The sequence below is a fragment of the Bos taurus genome, chromosome 3 (genome assembly GCF_002263795.3).
Source record: "Bos taurus isolate L1 Dominette 01449 registration number 42190680 breed Hereford chromosome 3, ARS-UCD2.0, whole genome shotgun sequence".
In the NCBI taxonomy this organism is placed as follows: domain Eukaryota; kingdom Metazoa; phylum Chordata; class Mammalia; order Artiodactyla; family Bovidae; genus Bos; species Bos taurus.
Window position 1 is genome coordinate 42288297 of NC_037330.1, and position 27129 is coordinate 42315425.

The 27129-nt window shown below is 36.2% G+C and overlaps 1 protein-coding gene across 5 annotated transcripts in view; it reads left to right on the forward strand.

The window, feature by feature from the left end:
• DPH5 (diphthamide biosynthesis 5) overlaps nucleotides 1-16563 on the forward strand; it is a 45810-nt gene extending 29247 nt beyond the window's left edge. For 4 of the 5 annotated variants that reach the window (XM_005204093.5, XM_005204096.5, XM_005204094.5 and 1 more), the window contains exons 6-8: nucleotides 5832-5871; nucleotides 7817-7920; nucleotides 9554-16563. In XM_005204093.5, coding sequence (XP_005204150.1) covers nucleotides 5832-5871; nucleotides 7817-7920; nucleotides 9554-9777 — 368 coding nt within the window. In that variant the 3' untranslated portion in view covers nucleotides 9778-16563. The remainder of the gene's footprint in view (nucleotides 1-5831; nucleotides 5872-7816; nucleotides 7921-9553) is intronic. The other variant, NM_001076821.1, reaches the window with a different exon arrangement.
• Nucleotides 16564-27129: the final 10566 nt, after the last annotated feature.

Genomic DNA, 27129 nt, shown 5'->3' on the forward strand with positions numbered 1-27129 from the left:
AAACATTATCCTCAATGGTGAAAAATTGAAAGCATCCCTAAAGTCAGGAACAAAACAAGGGTGCCCCCTCTCACCACTACTGTTCAACATAGTTTTGGAAGTTTTGGCCACAGCAATCAGAGCAGAAAAAGAAATAAAAGGAATCCAGATTGGAAAAGAAGAAGTAAAACTCTCACTGTTTGCAGATGACATGATCCTCTACATAGAAAACTGTAAAGACTCCACCAGAAAATTACTAGAGCTAATCAATGAATATAGTAAAGTTGCAGGATATAAAATCAACACACAGAAATCCCTTGCATTCCTATACACTAATAATGAGAAAATAGAGAAATTAAGGAAACAATTCCATTCACCACTGCAATGAAAAGAATAAAATACTTAGGAATATATCTACCTAAAGAAACAAAAGACCTATATATAGAAAACTATAAAACACTGGTGAAAGAAATCAAAGAGGACACTAATAGGTGGAGAAATATACCATGTTCATGGATTGGAAGAATCAATATAGTGAAAATGAGTATACTTCCCAAAGCAATCTATAGATTCAGTGCAATCCCTATCAAGCTACCAATGGTATTTTTCATGGAGCTAGAACAAATAATTTCACAATTTGTATAGAAATACAAAAAGCCTCAAATAGCCAAAGCAGTCTTGAGAAAGAAGAATGGAACTGGAGGAATCAACCTGCCTGACTTCAGGCTCTACTGCAAAGCCACAGTCATCAAGACAGTATGGTACTGGCACAAAGACAGAAATATAGATCAATGGAACAAAATAGAAAGCCCAGAGATAAATCCACCCACCCATGGACACCTTATCTTTGACAAAGGAGGCAAGAATATATAATGGAAAAAAGACAATCTCTAACAAGTGGTGCTGGGAAAACTGGTCAACCACTTGTAAAAGAATGAAACTAGAACACTTTCTATCACCATACACAAAAATAAACTCAAAATGGATTAAAGATCTAAACGTAAGACCAGAAACTATAAAACTCCTAGAGGAGAACATAGGCAAAACACTCTCCGACATACATCACAGCAGGATCCTCTATGACCCACCTCCCAGAATATTGGAAATAAAAGCAAAAATAAACAAATAGGACCTAATTAAACTTAAAAGCTTCTGCACAACAAAGGAAACTATAAGCAAGGTGAAAAGACAACCTTCAGAATGGGAGAAAATAATTGCAAATGAAGCAGCTGACAAAGAAGTAATCTCAAAAATATACAAGCAACTCCTGCAGCTCAATTCCAGAAAAATAAATGACCCAATCAAAAGATGGGCCAAAGAACTAAACAGACATTTCCCCAAAGAAGACATACAGATGACACAAACACATGAAAAGGTGCTCAACATCACTCATTATCAGAGAAATGCAAATCAAAACCACAATGAGGTACCATTTCACGCCAGTCAGAATGGCTGCTATCCAAAAGTCTACAAGCAATAAATGCTGGAGAGGGTGTGGAGAAAAGGGAACCAACCCTCTTACACTGTTGGTGGGAATGCAAACTAGTACAGCTACTATCGAGAACAGTGTGGAAAAACTGGAAATAGAACTGCCATATGACCCATCAATCCCACTGCTGGGCATACACACCAAGGAAACCATAATTGAAAGAGACACATGTACCCCAATGTTCATCACAGCACTGTTTATAATAGCCAGGACATGGAAGCAACCTAGATGTCCATCAGCAGACGAATGGATAAGAAAGCTGTGGTACATATACACAATGGAGTATTACTCAGTCATTAAAAAGAATACATTTGAATCCATTCTAATGAGGTGGATGAAACTGGAGCCTATTATACAGAGTGAAGTGATCCAGAAAGAAAAACAGCAATACAGTATAATAACGCATATATATGGAATTTAGAAAGATGGTAATGATAACTCTATATGTGAAACAGCAAAAGAGACACAGATATGTAGAACAGTCTTTTGGACTCTGTGGGAGAGGGCGAGGGTGGGATGATTTGGGAGAATGGCATTGAAACACGTATATTATCATATGTGAAACGAATTGCCAGTCCAGGTTCAATGCATGATACAGGGTGCTCAGGGCTGGTGCACTGCGATGACCCAGAGGGATGGGATGGGTATGGAGGTAGGGAGGGGGGTTCAGGATGGGGAACACATGTACATCTGTGGCAGATTCATGTCAATGTATGGCAAAACCAATACAATATTGTAAAGTAAAAAAAAAAAAAAGACATTTAGGTTGTCTCATGTACAAAGTTCTCTATTATTCAATAATATATAAATTTGTACATTATCAGAACCCCAATCAATATGTCTCTTTAAAAGAGAAGACTGTAGAAAAGTTTTACTAATGGTTAGCATTTCTTATAGGGTAGAATTTGGAAATTATGTAGAGCAAAGGTTAGCAAACCACCTCTGCTGGATCAGATATAGGCTACCACCTGTTTCATAAAGTTTAATTGGAACACAGCCACGCTACTTCATTTATGTATTATCTATGTCTGTTTCATGCTACAATGGCAGCAATAAGTAGTTTTGACAGAGACCTTGTGGCCTTCAGAACCTAAAATATTTACTACCTGGTTCTTTACAGAAACATTTACTGACTCCTGATCTAAAGTAAAATTCTGCCTAATGTAATGTACACCCTGTATTCCCCAGTGATTTTCTTTCCCATTACCTTGTGTAACTTCTTGTATTACCATTCATGTGAATTGTTTTATTAACTCGTTGGTTTTCTTCTTTACTTTGTAAGAGCAGGGAGTTTGTTTTACTGATTCCTCTCTTTCTAATGTCTAGAAGTGTAGCACAGTGTAGCTGTCCAACAGATATGTAATAGAAGTTAATTGGTTAACATTTACTTTTAGTTTCAGACTTGATCTTATTACCCATTGTCACAGAAAATCTTTAATTCTTGCTAGTTCATTCAGTTCCAGCTAGATTACATTCCTTTTTTACTGCAGTAAGAGTGATACCTAATTAGTTCTAGATCTAGATCAGGCCATGCATGCTTCTCTGGTATTTTTTTTGGCTTATGCCTGAATCCCACAATTTACTGGTATGATAATGCTTTCTTATTTTAGTTAATTATCAGTGTAATTTAGTAATTCATTATTAGCTAATTAGCTTTATAGTTTTGTGTTTGGATTTTCCATGTGGAAAGATACTAGTCTCCCTCTTTAGTAGTTCTTATTGGCAGAACTTATTTTGTGGTTCTTGTTAATTCGTGTGGAATATGCCATTAAAGGTATCCATCATGTTATCTTAAACTTAGAGCCAATTAAGGCCAGCGCTATGTAGAAAGTCAAAGGAGAATGATGCAAGAGGTACAGGCATTTAAAAAAGCTTTTATTAAAGGCAGAGGTAGAAATATATGCAACTGAGGGATGACAAATAGGGATTCATTGGAGCTCCGATATGAAGTGTGTGTGTGTGTGTGTGTGTGTGTGTTTAAACAACAGAACTGAGTTTTTAAAACAGAATGAGGATAAAAGTAGTCATAAGAGGCAAGCTACCTGTGATAACATCTTCATGTATCACGAAAAAAAAAATATAGGAAAGGGGGGAAAATTGGAATTATCTTTTGGAAGCTTTGAAAGGGCAGTTAGAAATTCAGCTCACAGTATTTATTAAGTATTTATGCCCACTGTGGAGTTAGGTTCTTCTGGAATACCAAGGAAGTATTAGACCTGGGTCCTGCTCTCAGGATTTTGAAATCTAGTTGGAACTAATGTGCTGTGTACCTGAAAGTTGAGAGAACAATTAAGTTCTATTGTATCGAGGCAGGAAGGACAAACCAGAACTTTGGCTCTTGAACTTTCTCTAAGAGCTGCTGCCTCTTTTCTTGGCTTTCCTGGGAAAAGACAAACAAGGTTAAACAATATATCTTCCTTGCTCCATTAACAAAAACAGGAACAAGGTGTGAAGTATAAGATATCATGATTCTGACTTCGCAAACCATAGATCTCATCATTTAATCACCTGGAGTTCTCATTATTTTTAATTAGTATGTATTTATTGAATGGCTGCTCTTATGGGCCATACCCTGTAAGGATTAGTGAGAATATGTCATGGTAAGAAACCATAGAGAATTTAAAATTTACTTGGAAAGGCAAGACTAATATATATGATGTAATTGGAGATTAACAAAATATAGCACTAATTGTATGTCTGTCTCAAAGGACAAAGAGCCTTTGGGAGGAAGTCTATAAAGGTTTCTGAAGGAGTTGGGACTTTTACTCTACTTAAGAGGTAGATAGTTTAAATTAGCTGTCATAGTAGAGCCACATGAACAAATTTATTCAGTAGAATTTATGGTGTATCTGCTAGGTACTCTACATTATGCTAGATGCTGGTACTAAAATGAATAAGAGAAGTTTACATTCTAGAAAGTAGAAAGGAATAAATATGGCCTGTGTAAATACAAGGTAAGATGAGTCTGGCTTGAATTTATTCACTAATACACACTTACATTAGTGAAGAAGCATTTGCCCATAAAAATTCTCCCCAGCCCTCTTCATTTTTAAAATAAAATTTTATAGAATGTATCATTTAAAAAGTGAAAAAATGGAAATATTAAAAACTTAACTATCACAAATAACATTTCAGAAGCTCAAGGTGAATGCATTAATAAATGTTTACTTTTTAAAAATGATTACAGCTATTAGGTAGAGGAGATCTAAGTTGATGTTTATATCATTAATTGTATTGCAGGCCATATTTCAATAACAGGTATACATATTTCCTATATGTGCCATACAATGAAAATGCCTAAATAATGAATTTCAAACCTGAAAAATATATTCATTGCTGGTTCTAAGAACATTTAGAATATATGTAAGGGATTATCTCTAGAGCATTTTCCAAGCAAATACTTAGTATTCTTTGTAAGAAAAACTTTTATAATCATTCGAGAAAGTTTATAATCACTTGAGAAAGTTGTCAAAGTCTATCAAAAAGACCACTCAGTTACACTCTATTTATTTTTGCAGTAACAAACTTTGGCCGAACCATTTGTTTTTAGCATGTAGAACAGGAAGCAGCTGTTGCTCTTGCTGTTGTGTACTGAGTTCCTGTGAGGATGTAGAGTGATTCTGCTCTTTTACCTTCTACCAGATTGTTTAGCTGAGCATCAGTGATTACAAAGCATAAAGAATCAAATCTTTGTGATGTTTGCATCATCAAGCTTTATGAGAGCAAGGGCTATATGTGTTTTGGCTGTTGTGGCTACCAGTCCATGCTTGGGAAATCCCCATTAAAGTATGAATATTTGGTATTAAAATGTTTCATAAGTTACTGGCATATCTTACCATTCACAGAAAAGCGAAAGTCTCTTCAATACGTGGTAAGAATTTTCTTTTATTTACATTACATGCATTTAAGCTTATATTCTAGTGCCTGAAAAATAGGTAAGAATAGGAACATGTTAACAAGAACTTTCCAGTTGGATCTGTGCAGTTACCAGCTAATAGAAATGAACACAAAGATTTTGATTAGCTGTTAGATAGTGTATATGCCAATATTTGTCTAACTCTTTCCTGTCTTCTTTTCCAAGAGGAAATTCAGTCCATTCAGGATGGTCTCAGGGCCAACCTCATGTTTGTTTTCTAACTAATGATCTTTATACAACCACAAGCTTCCATTCTTCTTTATATTTCCTTAAAAATGTGGCCAGATACAAGTGTGAGGGAAGATTGTCACAGACTCTCAAATTAGCATTTTAGAGACTTGAGAATAATATTTACCAAAAATTTAGGTGTTTCAGCTGAAGTTTACATGTAGGATTTTGGGTAAAGTACTTAATTAAAATAGAACTATCTGTTTTTGCTTCCTACAGACATCAAAGTAAAGGAGCAGTCTTTGGAAAATCTAATCAAGTAAGTTCGTATTCTGAGAATGCTTAATTCTATTTTAATTCCATGGACTATAAATTCTACTTAAATGACATAAGTTCTAAAGATTGTTGAAAATCAGTTTTCAGTAACAGTGCAAAATTTAACACTTTCAATCTTATGAAATGTTAAGCAGTATGATAGAATAGAAATAGCAGTAAATTTCATGGGTTCAGTATTGAGAACAGTGGTTGGCACCTAATAGGCACTCAGTAAATATATGTGGAATGAGTTAACTGAGAGTCAGAAAACATGGGTTTGAGTCATGAGTTGGACTCTGGTTATGTGCTCTTGGGAAAGTTACTTGCATTTCTGAGCCGTATTGTCTTCAATTGTATATTGGGGGAAATAACCCCTTTTTACTTATAGATGCAGTAGCTGCTACCCATATATAACTAACGAGAGCTTTAAATACATATGACTAATGTAACTGAGGAATGGAATTTATAATTTAGTTTTAATTAATTTAAAACTAATACTCAACTAAGTAACTAGATAACATTTAAGTATATTTAGAACAATTCAATATGTAAATCTACTTTTACAACCATGAATTTTATGATCTGAATACGGATCAAGTATTTCCAGTGAAAATTTAACATTTGAATTAAGATGTACTAAAATATAGAATACATTCCAGATTTCAAAGACTTAGTACAAAAATGATGTATAATAATTTGTATAGGAATAAATGTTGAAATATAACATTCTGGATATATTGGGCTAAATAAATACATTATTAAAATTAATTTTGTCTCTTTTTTTTACTTTTGTTATTGTAGATACTATTGAAAATTTTAAATTCTATTTGTGGCTTGCATTATATTTCTCTTAGACCTGAGTTACAGAATTGTTTTGAGAGTCAACAAAATAATCTATATGAATTTTTTTTGTAAACTGCAAAAGCAATATTTTGACCATTGAGCACATTTGATAGGCTTTTGAGGCATATGGAAGTAAACATATCTTATCCTCTAAGACTTTGAGATTTTTATTGCTGTAGTTTACTTTTCTTAGAGGAAGATATGAAAAGAGGAATATGTGGTTTAAACATGGTAATAAAAATGAACCCTATAAAATCTGATTAGAGTATAGAACAAATTTCTACTGATTAGAGTATAGAACAAATTTCTACTTATTTTGAATTATTTTTGCCTAAAGAACCACTTTGAATAAGAGTAAGTAGAGACATTACTTTGCCAACAAAGGTCCGTCTAGTCAAGGCTATGGTTTTTCCTGTGGTCATGTATGGATGTGAGAGTTGGACTGTGAAGAAGGCTGAGCGCCGAAGAATTGATGCTTTTGAACTGTGGTGTTGGAGAAGACTCTTGAGAGTCCCTTGGACTGCAAGGAGATCCAACCAGTCCATTCTGAAGGAGATCAGCCCTGGGATTTCTTTGGAGGGAATGATGCTGAAGCTGAAACTCCAGTACTTTGGCCACCTCATGCGAAGAGTTGACTCATTGGAAAAGACTCTGATGCTGGGAGGGATTTGGGGCAGGAGGAGAAGGGGACGACAGAAGATGGGATGGCTGGATGGCATCACTGACTCGATGGACGAGAGTCTGAGTGAACTCTGGGAGTTGGTGATGGACAGGGAGGCCTGGCGTGCTGCGATTCATGGGGTCGCAAAGAGTCGGACACGACTGAGCGACTGAACTGAACTGAACTTTGATTTAAGCATTTATCTTTAAGTTGTTGCACTTATTTCTGCCAACATTTCAGTGAGATGAGAGAGCATTTGAAATAGGACAATGAAGAAAGCTTAAGAAACTAAAGGTAAATGATTTACTTAAAGTGAGTAACAAGTGGCAGCTTCAAACAGAACATAGAATGTGGTAATTGACTATACCTGGGGGAATAATTACATTAAAAATGTATTATGTAATTTCATGGCTAAGAACAGTGGCATCTACTTTTACACTTACAGGGGAAGAAAGATCTATGAACCTCCTCGGTATATGAGTGTCAACCAAGCAGCCCAGCAACTTCTGGAGATTGTTCAGAATCAGCGAATACGAGGAGAAGAACCAGGTACTCAGGAATCTTCAAAGGGCTCTCATATTCCCCTCATGCTGCATTGAGATGAGTATGTAACATCTGAAACACACACATGCATTACCAACACCACTAAAGTGAGTCAGTGTGTTTGCATTCATTTTTTTCTTATCATTTTTTTCATCTTTCCCTTAAATCTCATAGGCTGAAAGTTCTACTCAAAAGTAATGGATTTCTTTCTAGTAATGGAAATGGATTCTTTCTAGTAATATTAATATCATTCTAGAAAGTAAGGATTTTTTTTTCAAATTAAATATAAATCAGATTTTATGTAAATAGGTTAGTATAAATATTTTGGTGAAATACAGAACCTCCATTTTAGCCCAAGTCTATATTAAGCTCTATCCTGCAAAAGTATACTGAGACCAGGTATAGTTGTTTTTTCAGGATAAAGACCAGAGAATTTACCCTTGCATTCTTAATATCTAGACACAATAGATGTGCTATATAATAAAATGTTCATTGTCAATAGATTTTTATTGAGAGGTTCTTAAATAAATCTGTCATTATATTCTATTACAAGGTGCTGACTGGCATTGAACACATATTTCTTGATGGGAAAGATACACAAAAAGATTCTTTAATAACCATTGGCCTCAGTAGGCCTTGTTAAAACCATGAAACAAAGAACCTGCAGGGGTGCTGTATGCCCATACCTTTGTACAGAGTTCCTTACTTTCCTGCTCGTCCTTGGAGAAGTCATTTGCCCCATTTTGGTCATTTGTCAATCAGGACAGCTTTTCCAACTAAAGAAAATCACAAGAGGGTCTGCTAAAGAGCAGACACACTGGAATGAATAATGAAGTTCACTAATGTATGTTATTTCGAACTTAAAAGCTTAAGTAATGTCATAATGTCTATTATTTCTTCAGGGCTGTGTAGTTTACTAAGTACTTTCATATCTATTATCTTAGTCCTTAAACCACCCTTTATGAAGGATAGTTTTCCCACAAAAAAGAAGAAACTGAAGGTTTGTCATATAGCGGAATGGTCAAGCACAGACTCAAATCTATGTATTTATCTCATAATCTTCTGCTTTTTCCAGTATATCTTGGTCAATGTGAAAATATCTCAAACATTTTATTTACAGTATAATCATGTAATAAACACTGTCCACTCAGAACCTAGTTAAAGACAAATGCTATGTGATAGAGTATGGATACAGGTAATTATTCATCAAGTCCTAAAATTTTAAACTAAAGTAAGTCTTTGGAATTCCGAAATGGTAAAGTTAGGAAGTACTACTTTACTTTAAATGTTAGGTAGTGCAAATGGAAATGGCAACCCACTCCAGTGTTCTTGCCTGGAGAATCCCAGGGACGGGATCCTGGTGGGCTGCCGTCTCTGGGGTTGCACACGACTGGGGTTGCACAGTCGGACACGACTGAAGCGACTTAGCAGCAGCAGCAGCAGTGCAAATAATTTAGAAAAGCCTTAGATAAATCAGCAGATAGTATGTCTATAATGAGTGACTAAAGGAGATTTAATATATTTGCGACTTATTTGGGACTTCTTTAAATGTATTTTTAGTACTAGTGTTAGTTTGAGTGGATTCAGGATAATGCATTTACTGAATTGAATGGTGGCATCTTTGTTTTTCTTTTAATAGCAGTCACCGAGGAGACACTCTGTGTTGGCTTAGCCAGGGTTGGCGCTGAGGACCAGAAAATTGCAGCAGGCACTTTGCAGCAGATGTCTACTGTGGACTTGGGAGGACCATTGCATTCCTTGATTATCACTGGAGGCAGCTTGCATCCACTGGAGATGGAGATGCTAAGTCTGTTTACCATACCAGAAAATAGCTCAGAAGCCCAAAGCATTGGTGGACTCTGAATACAGGCATCTTCTATTGTGAGATGTTAATTTCAGTCATATATACACATACATGTATTTGTGTAACAAATCCAATAGGTCTTTTGGTTTACCTAATAAGTATAAATTGAGTGACCAAGAAGAAAGATACTCCAACAGTGCTTGGTTTCCTGTGTCAATGAGTTTTTACCCTGTGATATCATCAGTTGTTGCTGCTAATTTGGCAGTTTTTCAGGATGAACATAAGTGGAACAGACCAAACTGGAGAACTTACAGCTAGATAGCCATAGACAGAATCATTTAAAGGCAATGTCTGTTTATGAAACCAGTTTATACAAGATAGAACTTTCTTCTCTCTTAAAAAGTCTGATGTCCTGACTGCAAGATACATTGTCCTGACAGCATGTGGTATTAATACATATAAACAGAGATGAGAAGAATATGTTACCAGCCAACAGTCCCACTTACTTAGGGCTCAGCTGAGCACACGCCACAGAATGACATCCTTTTGCATTGCTTTGTGTTGTTTAGCTGACGTCCTAATTATGTGCCTCGTATTCTGCTGTATTTTGGAGGTTATATAATTATTGAATTATAAATGTTCAGGCAGCCATGAACAGTTGCTGTTTGGTTTTAAATAGCATCTTTCACATCCATGCTGAAAAGTGGAAAATTTGCTGACTACAAAATAAAATTTTTAAAAATTTAAGCTTGAAGACAGCAATAGATTGGTCAAGATTTGTCATATCACTTAACAGTTAATATGCCTCCCTATGTATGCAAGTAGCCACATTCTTCTTCCTAGTTGTAAATCACACTCCATTTATTATGTTTCATGACTATGAAGTGTTACACTTTTTGTCAGTTCAAAATAGAAATAGCCTTGCTCCATGGCCTTGCTTCAGTTGGTCTAACTGATTTCAGTTGACCCTTGAACAACACAGGTTTGAACTGTGTAGGTCCACAAAATACATACTGAGTACTGCACAGTCCGGTCGGTTGAATCTGCAGTTGGTTGAATCCATGGACATGGAACCACAGATGTTTTCAACTGCATGGAAGGGTCAGTTCCCCTAACTCCTATATTGTTCAAGGTCAGTCAACTCTGTTTCCATGGCCTAATCAGTTTATCTGACCTCTTTGCTCAATAGATTCACTAAAGTTCATCAACTACTTCCCTCTTTTCTGGGAGCAACAATTAATAGGAGATTATTTTGAGTTACTTCATTTGAGATAAAAGATATTTTAATATATGTGAACCATTCTATTTTCAATCTGTCAGATGCAAAATAAGAGAGACCCAAGGACATTTAAGTAACAGTTCTGTATTTTTTTTCTAAAGCATTAAATTAAACAGTGAAGAATTATAAAATGAAGGACTTCTGATTTGGGTAGTGGTGGAATAGGTTGCAATGTACAAACTCTCCCAATGATAAACTCTGGGAAAATATAACAAATAACTGTCTAAAGGCACCAAGGAGTGACCAGAAGTAGTAAGAGAACTATACTTACATGATTTTTCCCTCAGGGAATTTACCAGTCAGTCTGGTGAGTGGGAGGCTAGAATGGAAGAGAAAGTTTAAGTCTTAATGACTTGAGTTGTTGGAATTGGCTGCTGCTGGAGGAGCTGTATACTGAAGGAGAAAATTCTAGAAATGAAGGTGGCACTGAGGGAGGAGACTTCTAATCTGCATGATCTCCTCTTAAATCTTTGGCTAACTCTGGCATTGTGCATGTGCAGGGAAGACTCCAGTGAACCTGATGGAAAGCTGTAGCTGGGAGACTGAAAAAGCTAAGCAGAGATTGTTGCTCTCTGTTGCAAGAGAACTCAAGAGTTTGAATCCCAACAAGTTAGAAAGCTTGTACCTTAGACTTTGCATCAAATCCCTAGAATGGTTGTTTATTAGCAGTAAAGGCTGTGCCTAGGGCTAAGGATTTGTGCTAAAACTAAAGACAGAATCTTTAACATAATGTGAAATCAAGCCTCCATAAAATCAAAGTGACTAGCCAATAATTACCTGCCTGCTAGAACAAAGCTTATCATTTCCAGAGCATAATAACAAAATGAATCAATCTATCAACAATGCCTCGAATGCTATAAAATATTATGAGGCATGCAATGAAATAGGAAAATATGACTTAAGGTCAAAAAGAGAAAAACACACAGTAAAAAGAGATCCTACCAACCCAGATATTGGAATTAGCCAACAAGGATTTCAAAGCAGCTCAGAACTGTGTTCAAGTATGAAAAGGAAAAGTGGTTGTAGTGAATTAATGTAACTGAGTACTCTTAGCAGAGTAATGGAAACAAAGAGAAAACCCCAAATGGTTGAAGTTAACAACAGAGTGCAGATGATGAACAGAAATTTTCTGAGGAAAAAAGGTTGGAGGGAAGAATAAAAGAGCACAGAACCTCAATGCCATGTGAGGCAGTATCAAGCAATTCAACATATATGTGATTGGGTCCCCAGAAGCAGAACAGAAAACAAATAGGACAGAAAAATACAAATTAAACAATCTTCATGAAAGCAGAATTAGTCACCAGCAGACGCACACTACAAGGAAAGCTGAGGGAAGTGTTTTGGGTTGAAGGTAAATGACAGCTGAAAGAAAGGAAATAATAAAATGTAAGTATAAATGACTATCAGATTTTCTTTGCTTTATGTTTTTAAAAGCTATTGGGCTTTCCTGATAGCTCAGTTGATAAAGAATCTGCCTGCAGTGCTGGAGATCCCAGTTCGATTCCTGGCTTGGGAAGAGCTAGTATTCTTGGGCTTCCCTGGTGGCTCAGCTGATAAAGAATCCGCCTGCAATGCGGGAGTCCTGGGTTCAATCCCTGGGTTGGGGAGATCCCCCGGAGAAGGGAATGGCTACCCACTCCAGTATCCTGGCTTGGAGAAGTCCATGGACTGTATAGTCCATGGGGTTGCAAAGAGTAGGACACAACTGAGCGACTTTCCCTTTTAAAAGACAACTGACAATTTAACATAGTATTGTGGCATGTATTTAGCTATAAAATATGTGCAAACAATAACACAAGTTGCAGGGGGAAAGGGAATTATACAGTTTCAGGATTATTACATTTTATTTGAAGTAGTAGAATAATAACTGTAGGTAGACTGTGTTAAGGATATATATTCTAATCCTTTGGCAACTACTACCAAAAAAAAAAAAAGCACACACACACACACACACACTTGGCAGAAGTTAAAAAAAATGAGAAGAATTAAATACTGAAAGACATATAATTAACCAAAAGAGGACAGGAAAGGAGGAAATAAACATTAAAAAACATAGGACAAAGAACAAGCAAATAGTGGAATGGAAGACTTAAATCCAGCCAAATCAATAATTGCTTATTGGTATCACAGTTGTAAATTAAGTAGTCCAACCAAAAGGAGTAGTTTTTTTTTCAAAGGCTCAACTATATGTTGTCTACAAGAGTTAAACTTTATATATAAAGACTCTGGATGAAAGTAGAAGAATAGGGAAAAAATAAACAATACAAACAGTAAGCATAAGAAAACAAGTGGCTGTATCAGCATAAGACAAAATAGACTTAAAAAGAAGGAGTATACTAGAGATATACTTTTCATAAAGAAAATGGGCAGTTCATCAAGAAGACAATCCTGCATGTGTATGCATTGAATACCAGCTTGAAAATACATAAGGCAAAAATTGGCAAAATTGAACGAAGATGCAGACAAATCCACAAAGTTGGGGATTTTAACAACCTTCTGTCAGCAACTGATAGAAGTAAACAATATCAGTAAAAGTATTGATTTGAACAAACCAACCATTTAGGTCAAATTGTTAGGTCACTACAGTCAACAGTGGTAGAATAGATATTTTCAAGCACACATGAAACACTTATGAAAGTAGACCGTAAGCTTGGCTATTGACCACACTGAAATTAAATAAAAATTGCTGGCAAAAAAAAAAAAATATCTCTAAAAGTCCCAAAATTTGGAGATAAAAGAATGTATTTCTGAGTAAAAACATAAACAAAATGTGAAAATTTGTGGGATTCAGATAAAGTAGTATTTAGAAATTTACTGCTTTAGAAAAGAAGAAAGTTTTAAAATCAGTGATCCAATTCTGGAAAAGCAGAGTGTATTAAATTTTAAGTAATTAGAAGGAAGCATCCTGGAATGCAAAATCAAGTGAGCCTTAGGAAACATCACTACGAACAAAGCTAGTGAAGGTGATGGGATTCCTGTTGAGCTATTTGAAATCCTAAAAGACGATGAGCTGAAAGTGCTGCACTCAGTATGCCAGCAAATTTGGAAAACTCAGCAGTGGCCACAGGACTGGAAAATGTCAGTTTTCATTCCAATCCCAAAGGCAATGCCAAAGAATGCTCAAACTACTGCACAATTGCACTCATCTCACACACTAGCAAAGTAATGCTCAAAATTCTCCAAGCCAGGCTTCAACAGTATGTGAACTGTGAACTTCCACATGTTCAAGCTGGATTTAGAAAAGACAGAGGAACCAGAGATCAAATTGCCAATATCTGCTGGATCATCGAAAAAGCATGAGAGTTCCAGGAAAACATCTGCTTTATTGAGTACACCAAAGCCTTTGTATGAATCACAACAAACTGTGGAATATTCTTAAAGAACTGGGAATACCAGACCCCTGACCTGCCTCCTGAGAAATCTGTATTCAGGTCAAGAAGCAACAGTTACAACTGGACATAGAACAGCAGACTGGTTCCAAATCGGGAAAGGAGTATGTCAAGGCTGTATATTGTCACCCTGCTTATTTAACTTACATGCAGAGTACATCATGTGAAATGCCAGGCTGGATGAAGCACAAGCTGGAATCAAGATTTCCGGGAGAAATATCAATAACCGCAGATACTCAGATGTCCCCACTCTTGTGGCAGAAAGCGAAGAAGAACTAAAGAGCTTCTTGATTAAAGTGAAAGAAGAGAGTGAAAAAGTTGGCTTAAAACTCAACATTAAGAAAACTAAGATCATGGCATCCAGTCCCATCACTTCATGGCAAATAGATAGGGAAACAGTGGAAACAGTGAGAGACTATATCTTTGGGCTTCAAAATCACTGCAGGTGATGACTGCAGCCATGAAATTAAAAGACACTTGTTCCTTGGAAGAAAAGCCATGACCAACTTAGACAGCATATTAAAAAGCAAAGACATCACTTTACCAACAAAGGTCCATCTAGTCAAAGCTATGGTTTTTCCAGTAGTCATGTATGGATATGAGAGTTGGACCATAAAGAAAGCTGAGTGCCGAAGAATTGATGCTTTTGCACTGTGGTGTTGGAGAAGACTCTTGAGAGTCCCTTGGACTGCAAGGAGATCCATCCTAAAGGAAGTCAGTCCTGAATATTCATTCGAAGGGCTGATGCTGCAGCTGAAACTCCAATACTTTGGCCACCTGATGTGAAGAACTGACTCACTGGAAAAGACCCTGATGCTGCGAAAGATTGAAGGCAGGAGGAGAAGGGAATGACAGAGGATGAGATGGTTGGGTGGCATCACTGACTCGATGGACATGAGTTTCAGTATGCTCCAGGAGTTGGTGATGGACAGGGAAGCCTGTCGTGCATGGGGTCACAAAGAGTCAGACACAACTGAGCAACTGAACTGACTGAGAAGGAAGCAAATACTTCACATAAGAGCAAAAACTGGTAAAATAGAAAATGGACAAATAGTAAAGAAAAGCCAATAGAATGTCAAAAATATTAAGTTGCCAGGGGATGTAATAACTGAAAATCTCATTACTGGTAGGTATATAAATTGGTACAACTACTTTGGAAACTAGCAGTTTCATATAAATTAAACATACAACTGCCCCATGAAGTTTCAAAGCCAGTCCTATGTATTTACTGAAAAGAAATGAAAACCTACTGACAAAAATAGTCCATGAATGTTTATAACTTTGTATCTTTATTCATTCATAGCCCCAAACTGGAACCAAGCCATGTGTCCTTTACAGGACAATGGACTTAAAAATTGTAGTATGTTTTGCAATGGAATATTACTTTACCGTAAAACAGAATGAACCACTGCTGACACAAAAAACCTGAGTGAATTTTAAAAACAGGTGAAAGAAACCAGACATAAAAGGGTACACTTCCATTTATATGAATTATAGCAACAGGCAAAACAGTGCTTGAAAACAGTTGTTACGGAGAGAGTAAGAGTGACTAGAAGAAGAGAGAGAGTGAGGAGTGACGAGTGACTAGGAGACAGAAAGGCACTGTGGTCATGGAAAGCTTCTGTATCTTGACGTGGTGTTGATTGTATGCGTATAAATATTTACCAAAATTCATTAAGTTGTATAAATTCAGGATCTGTGCATTTTTCTGTTATGTTTTCCAGATAAAATAGGCTTATGCATTTAAGCTGAATTTCAGATCAACAACTTTTTAAAATACGTTTATGTTCCATTCAATATTTGGGACACTTAAGAAAATATTTATTTGAAATTGAATTGAGTGCCTGTGTTTTTATTTGCTCATTTTGCCAAATCTAATCTTTATGTAATCTAACCTCAATAAATGAAATTGTAAAATGAAAAATGTGCACTATTCATCAAATAGTTTAATGCTATTTTAAACTATTACACAGTGAAACTGCTTTCATAATCTAGACACAGACTAGTTCTCTCTCTCACAAACACACCTTCACCCTTTCCCTTTATGTTCGCCCCTTCTACCCACCTATAATGCCTGGCAACCATTGATCTGATTTCTCTGTAGTTCTGTCCTTTTGAGAATATCATGTAAATGAGACTGGCTTCTTTCAATAAAATGCTGTTTAAGATGCATCCAAGTTATTGTTATGTGTCAGAAGTTCATTTTTTTTAAATTGCTAAGTAGCAGTCTCATATAGACACAATATTCTTTATCCATTAACTATTTGAAAGAGATTTGGGTTTTTTTCAGTTTTTAGCAGTTATACATATAGTTGTTAAAATAGTCACATACTGTTATTTGTATGAATGTAGATTTTTATTTCTCTAGAATAGACACCCCACAGTGCAATTGCTGCATCATATGATAAATGTACATTTAAGCTTATAAAAAACTGCCAAAATGATTTCCAGAGTGCCTATGTCATTTTGCTTTCTTGCAAGCAATGTGAGAGTTCCCATTGCTGTGTATCTTTGTCAGCACTTCATATTGACAGTTTTTTTATTTTAGCTCTTCTAATAGGTGTGTTGTGGTATATCATCATAATTTTAATTTGCATTTTCCTGGTGGCTAATAATGTTGAACATCTTTTCATGTATTTATTTACCATTTTTATACCCTGCTTAATGAAACATCTGTTCATGCCTTCTGCCCGTTTTTAATTTGAATTTTCTTATGGTTAAATTTTGATTATTCTTTATCTATTTTGGATATAGAGCTTCCCAGGTGGCACTAGTGGTAAAGAACCTGCCTGCCATCGCAGGAAACCTAAGAGACACAGATTCGATCCCTGGGTCAGGAAGATCCCCTGGAGGAGGGCATGGTAACCCACGCTAGCATTCTTGCCTGGGAAATTTCATGGACAGAGGAACCTGGCAGTCTGCAGTCCATAGGGTCGCGAAGAATCGGACATGACTGAAGCGACTTAGCACACATACCTACTGGATATAAGTTCTTTGTCAGATTGTGATTTGTAAATATTTTCTCCTAATCTGTAGCTTGTCCTTTTATTTCCTTAACTATGTCTTTGCAAAGCACAAGTTTTTCATTTTGATGAAATCCAGTTTATTAACTTTTTCTTGATCATGTTTCTGTTACATTGTATAAGAACCAATAAGCAAACTCAAGGACATGTAGATTTTATCCTATGTTTTCTTCTAACATTTTTTACAGTTTTGTAGTTTACACTTACCTGTAGTATATTTTGTTAATTTTTATCTGAAGTGTGAGTTTTAGATGAAAGTTGTTGTTTTTTTCTTTTTTTGCATGGAGATATTCAATTGCTTCAACACTGTTTGTTTAAAAAGACTATCATTATTGAACTGTTTCTGTGCTGTTGTCAAAATCCGTTTGCCATAATTATGTTGACCGTATTTGTGTGGATCTATTTCTGAACCCTTTGCTATTCTGTCGGTCTATGTCTCTCTCCCTTCTGTAATAGCACACTGTCTTGATTTCTTTAGCTTTATGGTAAATCTTAAAAGCAGCTAGTATAATTCCTCTAGTTTTCTCTTTTTTCAAAATTGTATCTAGTTTAGTTCCTTTGCCTTTTTATATGAATGTCAGAATGAACTTAACATTTATGTAAAGCTTGTGAATTTTGATTGTAATTATCTGATCATGTTGCATTTCATGTGGATATTTTAGCATTTATCCTTTGGGCATTTGCTTAGCTTCCTGTATCTTAGCTTTATGTCACCAAATTTGGGAAGTTACCAGCCATTGTTTCTTCAAATATTTTTTTCAGCACTTCTGCTTCATCATTGTATGTAGAGTCCTCTCCTTCTGGGCATCTGATAACAAAAGTGTTAAGACATTTCTTATTGTCCCACAGGTCTCTGAGCTCTGTTTTGTTTTGTTTTGTTTTTCTTCCAATCTATTTTCTCTGTTATTTAGTATGGATCATTTTTATTGATATATTTTCAAGTTCACTGACTTCTCTGTCTTCATTCTGCTGTTGACTTGATTTTGTTTTAATTTTGGATACTGTTTTAAAATTTCCATTTGGTTCTTTTTATATCTGCAGTTTTCTGTTTTAACTTTTGTTGCAAGATAAGTGATTGCTTGTTCAAGCATTTTTGTAATAGTTGCTTTAAAGTCTTTGTCCAATAATTCCAACTTTGGTATCATCTCAGCCATGGTATCTGTTGATTGTTTTTCATCTGGAAGTTGAAATTTTCGTGGCACTTTGCCAATTTGGATTGTAGCTTGAACATGTTGAATATTATGAGATTCTGGTTCTTGTTTAGATTCTGTGGTTTGTGTTTTAGCAGGCAATGAGCCTGGTTAGGTGCAGGATGCAATTACTAGTCCACCTTCTATGGATTGAGGTTCCAGTGTCAGTTGGGTTTTCAAGGACTGCAGTTCTTTTTTGATCTATCTCAAGTTTATGTGACCCAGGCTGGGACCTAGACAGTTGGATAATTTAGTCTTTTGGTATGCCAGGTAGGATCAGATACAAGCCTTACTGACTTGAGTGTGAAACTTGGGGTTGATCATTGACTCCTCCAAGTTGCTTTCCTGAGCTCCTCTTCATGATCTCGCTACTTCCCTGTTCCCTAGGTTTTTTTTTTTTTTGGTGCTCTGTTCAGAAACTTGGAGTTCCGTTTATTCTGTTGCTCTGTGACTCTTTCATGATTGGGCTTACATTCTGACCCATGTGCAGAGGCGGACAGAGGAAGAAAGCAACAGGGAGATACACTACCCTTTTGAAATCATAACTCAAATAGAAAAATTCTTCTCTCAGTTGTTGTTCTTGTGGGTTTCCTTAGTTGGTGGCCACCACTACCAGATTGTCTTTGGAAGCCAACGGGAAGTCTTTGCTCTGATTTAACTACAAATGTAGTGACTTTGTCTTGTTTTGAAGCTCTGAGGAAATCAATATGAACTGTGTACAAATTATTGCTTAAAGGGAAGTAGTATGATGCACATACAAGACAGATAACCTCTGTGAACTTGAACAACAATCTGATCTAACAATGCTTAGAGTAGAAAAACACCGTAATGGCTAATCAGACAGACCTTATTATTATAGTTTTAGAAGCAGTTGCAATGTTTTCAAAAGTCCGGGTCAAATGGCAGGGTTCTAATTGCACTGAAACCGTACCTATGCTTTCCTGACTTACCTAAAGTCAGGAAATATTTTGGGGAATGCTTTTGTTTTCATATTATTTTGTTTTTCTTCTGGCTTTAGCAGTGACTCCCCTACAAAGAATACAGTTCACTTTGCCTATCCATATAGTACTATTTTTCAAAGAGGTGCTAAACTTTATATTAAAAGCAAAATTCACCCATTTTTTCAATAAATTTTGATTGCTTAAACTGTGCCAGAGTATTGTTATACTATTATACCAACTGCTATTGGTTATAGGACTTTATTAAAGCCTGAACTTCATGGTAAATTATCTTTAAAGTGTAGAAGTAGAGCTGGATGAGCTGACAGAGTATTTGAATGAGCTAGAATCCTATTAAAATGGTGTTGTCTTTTTCTCTTTTTCATGCAGAATGAAAAATAGTAAATTACTGTCATTCTGTCTAATCTGTTAAACCTGCTTGCTTCTTCTCCCTTTCTTTCCTGTTTCTTTGGTCTAGAGTAATGCAAAGTTTGCTTATTCCATATCATGAGTAATGAGATTGAATAAGGAGGGAAAGAAAAGCATTACAAGTTGCTGAAATTATTCAGAGGAATTTGTATTTGATGAGCATTTAAGACAACCACTCAAGATTCTTGAGCTAAAGGAATTAAAAGTGGAAACTGGGTAGCTTACTTCATTAGTATAACACAAGTTGGCTTCTGGGGGAAGGAAGCAAAAACTCAAAGATTGGGTAATGAACTGTTATAGTAAATAATTTGCCTAAACATGTATGTAAACAGAAAGGGCTGCTCTAATGGGCTGTTGACAGACCACTGTAGACTTCCCTTAGGCCAGAGGCTGCTTCCAGAGAGCACAGGAAAAGCAGGGCAGGGCATCCCTGGCAGGTGCTTCAGCTCTAGGAGGTCAAAGTCCACTATGCAAAAGGGCCAGCAGAAGGTAGTCCGGAAACCAGGATAGGGGAAATGTTTGAAAAGAACTTAGGCGTCTGATTCAGCAGAAATTCCGTGTACTTCCTGGCTAAGGCCAGAATTGTTTTTGTGGTGTGTTGAGGCTGTTTGTGCATGTGTGCTGAAATGGAGGTGGCTAGAGTCGGACACGGAGAAGGCAATGGCAACCCACTCCAGCACTCTTGCCTGGAAAATCCCATGGACGAAGGAGCCTGGTAGGCTGCAGTCCATGGGGTCGCTAAGAGTTGGACGTGACTGAGCAACTTCACTTTCTTTTCACTTTCATGCATTGGAGAAGGAAATGGCAACCCACTCCAGTGTTCTTGCCTGGAGAATCCCAGGGACGGGGGAGCCTGGTGGGCTGCCGTCTATGGGGTCGCACAGAGTCGGACATGACTGAAGTGACTCAGCAGCAGCAGCAGCAGAGTCAGACACTATTTGAATAGGAGAGAAATCAGACAATTCCACATTGTGACTCTGCACACAGCAATGAAGTACTAGACAGGGCAGTGGGAATGCAAAGGTGAGTTTAAAAGATTCCCAATCAATGAGGATTTTTTGATAGGGGATTCAGGATATGGAAGGTGGCAAAGGCAGTATTTAGATTTCTAAGAATTTTGGCAAAGGCAGTATTTAGATTTCTAAGAATTCTTTAAGGAATTCTGAACAGAAATGGTAGTTGAAGAGATTTGAGTGGGGAAAGTAAAATTAGAGATGCTGGTAGTCCTGCCAGGGCGTGACAAGAAGTAAGCCACTGATGGCTTCTGATTACCTCTACAAACTAGGAAGGAGTGAAGCCGTATTACTAAGCACCACAGAAATGGTTAGAGAGCAAGCAGAAGTGCATATAGACACGTGAGATACTTGACAACACACACACTGAGGATAAAGCCCTCACTGTATAGCATAGATTGATGGTAAGGAAGAGACTGCTTGGATAAGAGTATGTTTGAGAAGATGGGATGAGTGGGATCTGGGGTTTTGCGAAGTTAGTTTAAAAAAGAATTTCTTCTGATTAGAGGGAAAAATTTGGAAGGATAATGGTCAGATGTTTTTGGTCTTCATTTCCTGTACGCTGAGATGATAGAGAACAAGGTGAGAAAATAATTTGAGGTTAAATATCTGGAGATACTTTGAGATTTGTTTATGAGGTAAAATAATGAGTAGGAGGATTTACAGTGAGGAGCTTCAGTGTCGAGACATTTCCAAGTCTCCTGCTAGCTCCTCTCTCCTGATCAGTTTTGCTGTCCCTGGGCCCTGAGAATCATTCTTTCCCTTACATTCCCTAAGCCCTCCAGAATCTGTTCCGGTAACTTAAATTCACAGTGGTCTTTTCAGTTCATCAAACTAATAGACAACGCAGGTTGTTGTTGTTCACTCACTCAGTTGTGTCCAACTCTTTGCAACCCCTTGGACTGCAGCACACCAGGCTTCCCTGTCCTTCATCTCTCAGAATTTGCTCAAACTCATGTCCATTGAGTTGATGATGCCAAGCAACCATGTCATCCTCTGTTGCCCCCTTCTCCTCCTGCCCTCAATCTTTCCCAGCATCAGGGTCTTTTCCAATGAGGCAACTCCACATCAGGTGGCCAAAGTATTGGAGCTTCATCAAATGAATAGACAATCCAGGTAAAGACTTTTTAACAGAAATTTTATTGGAAGAATTTTGATAACAATCATTTATTATTATTTTTAAATATATCTGAGGTTAAACAAAATACATGAATGTCTTCAAGTAGAAAAAAGTGAAATACACATTTGGAATTTGTTGTTCTTAGGCAAATCAAAATTGCTCACTCTAGTATATTCAAACCAAATTACAATATAGTCTTTGACATTCCAACCTAGCCTTGTGCTCAAATGTTTATTTAGAAATGTTTTGATGATGTACTCTTCACCAAAGGAATCAAACCCAAATCAAACTTGGCCATATGTTTAAACCATTAAAGACAGGGAGGTAAAGTGTTGTAGGGGTATTTAAAATATACCAAGAAGGGATTTGGCAGCTTTTCATTCACAGTATTTCTGATATAGAAGACTCATTCTGTTTGTTGATCAGACTCACAAATGTTGGGGCAAAATATCACTTGGGCAGATATATCACTAAATTTGTTGCTGTTAGAGGAAGCGATGAGACTACACAACAAGCTCTTGACAGGATATGTTTAGTTCAAAACAGAATACTGAGTCTAACTGACATATGATACATAAAATTCATATACATTCAAAACAAAGATTTTTAAGAGAAGTTTTACATTGGCAGCAGTAATGAAAAGAGACAAAATAAGAAACAGAAGCTCTACCAAAATTTAGTATTTAGAGGGGCAAAAGAAGATATAAACTACCGTAGGAATATTTAAATCAGTTCATGAATACATGTAGTGTTGCTTTTATAGAAGCACTTTGAAGATAGACATTTGAAAGAGTTTTGGATGAAAATGCATCTGGGATAAATGAAATAGAATGTTATACACAGGCCCTTAAAGTGTTGGATAATAGGAATATGGCAATTTCCTATAAAAAGAGAGACTGTGGTTTCTCATTCAAAATACACAAAATACAAACTCAGGTGATCCAGGCTCCACTGTCCCAGTTCTACCAAATTGCTGTCCTAACACAGCTTGCAAAATGGAAAACATCTCTGTATTCCCACTGTTCCTGTATTAAAATGAAGGAGTAGCTTACAGGGTGACTTTAAAAAAAAAAAAAAAAAGGCCATAGTGAATATAAAGTCACTTATCAGTGCAAAAATGCCAAAGAAAAGTTAAGATGTCTTCTGTAATAAACAGTAAATTACTGGTTTTACCTTACTTGTGTATCCACTGCTGCCTACAATAGTTACTCACTGGTTAACCAAACATTTAACTGAACATGTAAGTGTAAATTCATACTAAATTTGGTGATAATAGGATGTATGAGACAAAGACATTCTTTTTTTTTACAGACTTTCCACCATGATCAAAGTTACAAATATTAAAATTTTCAAAGCCATGGGAAGAGTTCACAGTTAAATATTAAGTTTAAGCATAGATTAATACTAATTATGAAATATATTTCTTCCTTTTGAAGAGCTATAAAGTCTATAAAATGTAATGTAAATCAAATTGTACAAATCCCTCTCATGCAGTGCAAAATCATCTGTACTTCTTAGAAGACAACTTCCTACCAATTAATTTAATGTCTCTTGGCCAGGAGGTGTTCCTCTTCACTCACACTGGCACTGACACTTGAGTCAGTCCCTTTTAAGCAGTTAACTCTGTATCAAGAAAACATTTTACATTTTTCAAAAAAATGGTCTCAAAAGTGCTTAAAGGACCTCTGATTATTCATTTTAGTCTGCAGAGTTTAAGTTAAATGGCAAAGGTAGTAAGCGTAGGAGAGGATCCAAAGAAGGAATGAGTCTAAACAAACGCTTTGTGCTGTGCTTAGTCACTCAGTCGTGTCCAACTCTTTGCGGCCCCATGGACTGTGCGATTTCCCAGCAAAAATGCTGGAGTGGGTTGCCATTTCCTTCCCCAGGGATCAAACCTGCATCTCCTGCTTGACAGGCGGATTTTTTACCACTGAGCCAGCTGGGAAGCCTCATAATTGTATGGGAGAGTGTATTTAAGTCTGATATAACTTCCTGGATCTTTAAATCACTATAGAATGACATACAAAAAACAGAGTAGTTGTCACTAAAAAGTACTCGATCTAGAATCAGTACTCTACTACTGGCCATTCCCCAGTCAGTTCATTTACATTCTCTCAAAACAGCCTCCTCATCTGTAAAATGGAGTTATGAATTTCTTCCTCATAAGCATATTAGGAGAATCAGAAAATAAAATACATTTGAAAAAGATCTATCAATCAAAATCATGCAACATTTTTTTTTAATGAAAATATAAGGGTTTTACATGTGATAACATGAAAGAGGCCATACAGAGAGCCTGATACATAAATACTTAACAAAAGGGTGTTCTTTCTGTATAATCTGTAGTTAGGAAACGGTGAAACATAAACCAAAGATACCCTCGTCAAAGACACATTGATTTATAGTAAATAAAACTACGCTTATCTGCAAATACTTTTTTGCCATAATTTTTCATTGTCTTGATTCTGTGGTAGAGATCTAGATCATGAAGACTTTTGGGGGATCATGTCTTCAAACAATCTTCTCTGAATAAAACTTACATTCAATGTTCTTCGACGAATAAAATCATTTCCTTTTTTTTGCCAAAGTTCTTGTGAATTGAAAAATAATTTGTTTTGAAGACAGTGACAAAAAGAAAAACAAAGTTTAACTTTCTCAAGGTAATGCTTTTAATGAAGAGTTGAACGTTGCAATTTAGCATTTGGGATTCTCTGTAAGACTTCAAAATTCTACCCTGTTAAAATTTTTGTTTTGTTCTATACAACATTTAATGCCCAATTTTGTGTGGCTCTGAGAATAATGTTAAGAATTCAAGATCCCTCCAGTGGCTGAAAATTTAAAGTAATATAAGAATGAAATGATATGACCTGTGAATTAGCCTGGTTTCTAAAAAGCATCAATTCACAGAACATAAACAAAATAAACTAAGCAGGCCTTAAATTGGATTTAGTCTTGAGCAATAAACAGAAAAATTTACTCACAAGTTAAAAGTATCCAATGGAGAGATGTCACTATTTAAAAAAAAAAAAAAAATCAGGAACTGGTTACACAAGAGTAGAAAAGTAAAAAAGAGTAAAAAATTAATTATATCTTTCATACAGAATACTATGGAAATAATATTCTAAACCTCATAATTTGCTATGAAAAATAAGACAGTAAAACTCCATTTATAAAGTGCCTTAATGTACCAAAAATGGAGGTCAGATGTCTTTTATTTAAAAATGCTTCTTCATCACATTTACATGAAGGCAAATATTATTACACTGGAGACACAGCACAGAAGAGTAGAAAGAACTCTTGACTTGGAGTCAGAAAACCTGGATTCTGGTCTTGACTGTGCCACTATAATTATCTCTGTGACCTGGAGCAAATGACAGCATTTCTGGGCTTCAGTTTTCTCATCTGTAAAATGAGAGGTAGAACAAGACTGCTTCTACGGACAGTCTCCTTGGATGTAAAATTCTAAAATTCTATGTTCAGCGATGAATTATTTTTATTCTTAAGCCCCAGAATTATGTAAGAGGATGCTACCATATTAATAATATCTATTAAATTGATTATTCTGTAGGAGGTTAAAAAAATTATAGAACTCTGATCAACTGCATCTGGAGTCAGTGATTTGGCTGTTTAACAAAGGTGCACAAAAGTCACAGTATTTTGGCTACTGGTGTACACAAACAGGCTTTGAAGAATGCTGGAGCATTCCAGGTATACGGGAAATGCCAGTTCCATCTGTTTCCACTTCCTCGTGTCTCTGCGGAAGAGGCTGTGGGGATATGAGGAACACTGAGCTACAGATAAGCTAGACGCTGTCATTCAACAGAGCACATGAGGAGCCCACAAAAGAAAGGAGCTGTGAATAGGGTGAGCCCTTCATCTCGATCAATGTATTCTTAGATGCAAAAACACAAAACTAGTTTAGGTATATTTCTATTCAGGGAAGTTTACTTGGCAAGGTAAACATTCCCTGAACAATACAAATTTGTTCTCCAGAGTATATTTTGGTTCTTAAAATATTAGCAAAATTATATCTCAGATTTCCCCCCCCAAATTAGCCCAACATTAGAATCTCCAATAGGGACATTCTAAATATATTTTATAAGAATAGTCAAGTAGTATTTCTCAGTGAAATTATCTACTTTAGCAATACATCTGTGCCAAGAAAACTGAGAAGACAAAAGTATTTCCTAAGAGTAAGAAAAAAAAAATTGTTTTCCTGTTGTACACACAGGTTTAAGAACATTTAATTAAATCATAAATGTTAATGCCAATCTGCTAAATGATATGAATTGGAGATCTCTTATAACAGGTGCAAAATAAAGAGTTTCATCTTGGTCAAATGTCCTAAAAACCACACTCACGCACTTGTGTACTGAGAGTGTAAAAGTTAAAGTGATGCATATTTTGACAGAAAACTTCACTTGGAACGGAGGACTCAGTGAAGGGCAGACGTGGATCTTCAGTGTGCGCTGGTAAATTTTATAGGCCAATGCAAATATTACCTCTGTATGCTAAGTAGCAGTACAGTTTCACATAATTAGTTTTTAAAGGCACACATCAAAGTCCCTCCCTTGATACAAACCCGTCACTCTCCACAATATGCCAAAACCTAAAGAATGTCTCAGGCTTGGCAGTGGATGCAAACTTCCAAGTGACTCCTTATACTTACAGTGAAAAAGCAGTACCGTTATCAGCACATTTCCTTTTATATTTCCCTCTTGAAACATCTTAACAACTGTTTAGTTAAAAGCATTCTGTTGACAGGAATTTTAAGCTTCAGAACTGCCTGGCAGTATGTAAAAATACTTTGAAAATACTACGCAATCTGCAGAAAAAGGAGACTATTGATAGTTCATGGCAATCTGCAGTGGTTTAGAAAAGCATGAAGCAAGTAGTCTGTAGTTTACAGTGTATTTCATAAACTGTAGGTCAGAAGTAGGGCAATAGGTACTCTGAAACTTAAGACAAAACCAACAGTGATTTCTGCCACATTAGTGAAAAAGTGCTTATTACTTATCTTCACTCTAAAC